Below are 3209 nucleotides of genomic sequence, written 5' to 3' on the forward strand. Positions count from 1 at the left end.
GTTGACCTTTAGTTTCATTAACTGGTTAAAGTATGGTAATCATGGTTGTTGTTGGGTATTGTTGCTGTTATGGGTGTTTAAATACTTGAAACATTATAGTCATGAATTTAGCAATTTTTTCAGTTTAATGCGCTTATTCCATTACTACTTCTTTAAATTTATACATATTTAGTCATATATAATAATATGGATGTAAACATTCTTTCCCGGTATTATTGAAAAAATACATTAAAATAAATAATGAAATTCGTCTCCTATATCGTTTTCATCGCAAATAGTCTATCCTGTAATAGAACTGTATTTCAACGCCCAGTCTCAACAGGTAAATAACGGTCGGAAGTCCTAAATTATATCATAACGGTCCATAATTTTTCAGGAATAATATTAAGATAATTTTTAAAATTTAGTTGCTCGTTGAAATGTTCGTAGTTTTTACCTCTCGATGATTCTGAAATATTATTGTTCCATGTTTGTAAATGCTAGTCGTTTTGTCGTATGCTAATTTGTTGTGGTAGCCATTTTACATATAGAAAGGTTTGTGATAGCCATATATTATTACAAGTTATCAGTGATCACTGAATAACACATGTTACGTCTTACTTGAGTCACGCATGACAGGTGATTAGTTATAATTGAATAACACACGTTACACGTAACCACAATTAATTAGGTGATGCATAGCATTATCTTTTCATCTGTCCATTTTTTTTCGATACTCGTAAGAAATATATTAAGTCAGAATTTGTGTTCAGGCCAAATATTCTAAAAGTTCACGAACTGTTTAACAGTAAACGTTTGCCAGTATTCAGAAATCTATCTCGATTTGTAAGAATCATTTTAAAACAACCAACATATGCCTCAAGTGTTAATTTTTTTTTTTTTCTGTCTGTGAAATATTTTGTTCATCATGTCATGTAATATGACCAATGAAGTAATAAAGTGTTTGTTTGTCTTAATTGACAAGATGAATGGCAGGTGTTCAATGATCATTGAATAACACACGCTAAGTCTTAAGTTAAAGATGAATGACAAGTTGTCAGTGATAACTGAATAACACATGTTACGTCTTAGTTGACAGATAATTGACAAGTGGTCAGTGATCATGGAGTAACACATGTTACGTCTTAAATCACAGGCACATTACAAGTGACCAATAATAACTGAATAACACATGTTACGTCTTAAATCACAGGCACATTACAAGTGACCAATGATAACTGAATAACACATGTTACATCTTAAATCACAGGCACATTACAAGTGACCAGTGATAACTGAATAACATACGCTATGTTTAACTTGAGCGACGAATCACACGTCTTGTCTGCTGTATGCTGCATTTTATTCTGTTTTATGAGATGATACTTTAATAAACTGTCTGTCTGCCTGTCTGTCTGTCTGTCTGCTATAACGAGAAGGAGTGATCACTGGACGACACACGTCTTGGCGACTATCTTGTTGTGTGTCTGAGCAATCCCAGTCCTCAGCAGATGAGCATGACCTAGGAAAACAAACAACAAAGCATTATCGAGGGGCGGCTCGTGGTGTTTCATTGAACAATATTTATTACCAAATTCCCCATGGTTATGAATCGGTCAATGCCTGCACTAAGACCTCTCCGTACGTCGCAAAATGCAGATGTAACCAGAAACGGACAGTAACAAAAAAGCACCGTAATATATCTAGGTCAGACAACATTACATGAAACAAGGATGTTTTTAAGTACTAGTGACTGCAGGAAGTCGGTATGGTGGGGTTCGCGTCAGGATGTCTGTCAAGAGGGGAGACTGTGGGACTGTACGTAGGGGTTTACTGCAGGATGTGTGTAAGGAGGACGTGACTACAGGATGTGTGTAAGGAGGGGGTAACTGTAGGATGTTTTTAAGGAGGGGTGATTGCAGGATGTCTGTAAAGAAGGGTGAATGCAGGATGTTTGCAAGGAGGGGTGATTGCAGGATGTCTGTAAAGAAGGGTGAATGCAGGATGTCTGTAAAGAAGGGTGAATGCAGGATGTTTGTACGGAGGGTTTTTTGTACAGGATGACTAAGGAGGGGTTGACTACAGGATGTTTGTAAGGAGTGGGTGAGTGAAGTTACTGCTTTTTAACATGTATTAAACAGTAAGTTTGTAAGGAGGGGTGACTGCAACATGTCTGTAAGGAGAGGTGATAGCAGGACGTGCGTAAGTAGGGGTTCCATGCAAGATGTTTGTAACGTGGGGGTGAGTGAATTTACTGCTTTTTAACATGTATTAAACAGTAAATTATATACTCTTCAAAAATAAGTATTTACAATTGCCAAAATTGTAAGGTATATTAGCTGTGGGGAATGGTTATATAATAATAGTGAATTAATTGGGCAAACATTACAACCGGTAGTTCAGTATTACAGAAGGCTTTATGACCACCAAAGATCTTAAGGACGATTGGTGTCAGAAATGAAATTTCAAAGTTGACGATTTTTAACAATAAAAACAAAACATTAACAACTGTATGATTAACAGAATGAAAAAGATTGACAGAAATAATTTCCACAGTGATTAATGGACCTTCCTGGGAATTGTCAAAATCGAGAATGACACTCCACGCACGTGTACGGGGCAACTGCGTGATGCATGTGCAAGCTATGGAATGTGTTTTGGTGTGTTGATAAACAGACCTGAACGTTCTTTACTAGATAATGATTAGTTAATGTGCTCTAGTGGTGTTGTTAAACAAAGCAAGCTTTAACTGAAGACTCTCAGTCAAATACTAAAAATTAACATTGACACATTGTTGACATGCAGCAGTCGGTTATTACGATTAATGTGTTCTAGTGTCGTTAAACACTTTGACTGAAAACTAAGTCAGCATTATCTAACGTCTGGCATTCAATAGCCGATCAATTGATTAACCAATGCGCCCTAGAGGTGTCGTTAAACAACACAAAGTGTAACATAATAGTTCACCTTTCTTACTGAACAGTTTGTCAGCGACTTGCAAATATTCATAAAAATCCAGTGTTCTTGATCCATTAGTGTCAACTTCACGCATGGCTTCCTGAAATGTTAAAACAATAGATAAACACGGGCTTTAGTATTGATGCTGTTATAATATAGATGTAAATTTGTATTCATCAAATGGCACAGAACGATGGCCCTGATGGTAATAAAGATCTGTTCTGTTCTATAACACCACACAAACAATACAGATCTCGTTTAGATTAATTCAT

The 3209-nt window shown here is 36.1% G+C and overlaps 1 protein-coding gene across 2 annotated transcripts in view; it reads right to left on the minus strand.

The window, feature by feature from the left end:
• Positions 1-1215: 1215 nt before the first annotated feature.
• LOC121376008 overlaps positions 1216-3209 on the minus strand; it is an 87423-nt gene continuing 85429 nt past the window's right edge. For both annotated transcript variants that reach the window (XM_041503775.1, XM_041503767.1), the window contains exons 17-18: positions 2947-3037; positions 1216-1501 (exon numbers count right to left, since the gene is read on the minus strand). In XM_041503775.1, the coding sequence (XP_041359709.1) occupies positions 1425-1501; positions 2947-3037 (168 nt within the window). In that variant the 3' untranslated portion in view covers positions 1216-1424. The remainder of the gene's footprint in view (positions 1502-2946; positions 3038-3209) is intronic.

Source organism: Gigantopelta aegis, chromosome 1 (assembly GCF_016097555.1).
Source record: "Gigantopelta aegis isolate Gae_Host chromosome 1, Gae_host_genome, whole genome shotgun sequence".
In the NCBI taxonomy this organism is placed as follows: domain Eukaryota; kingdom Metazoa; phylum Mollusca; class Gastropoda; order Neomphalida; family Peltospiridae; genus Gigantopelta; species Gigantopelta aegis.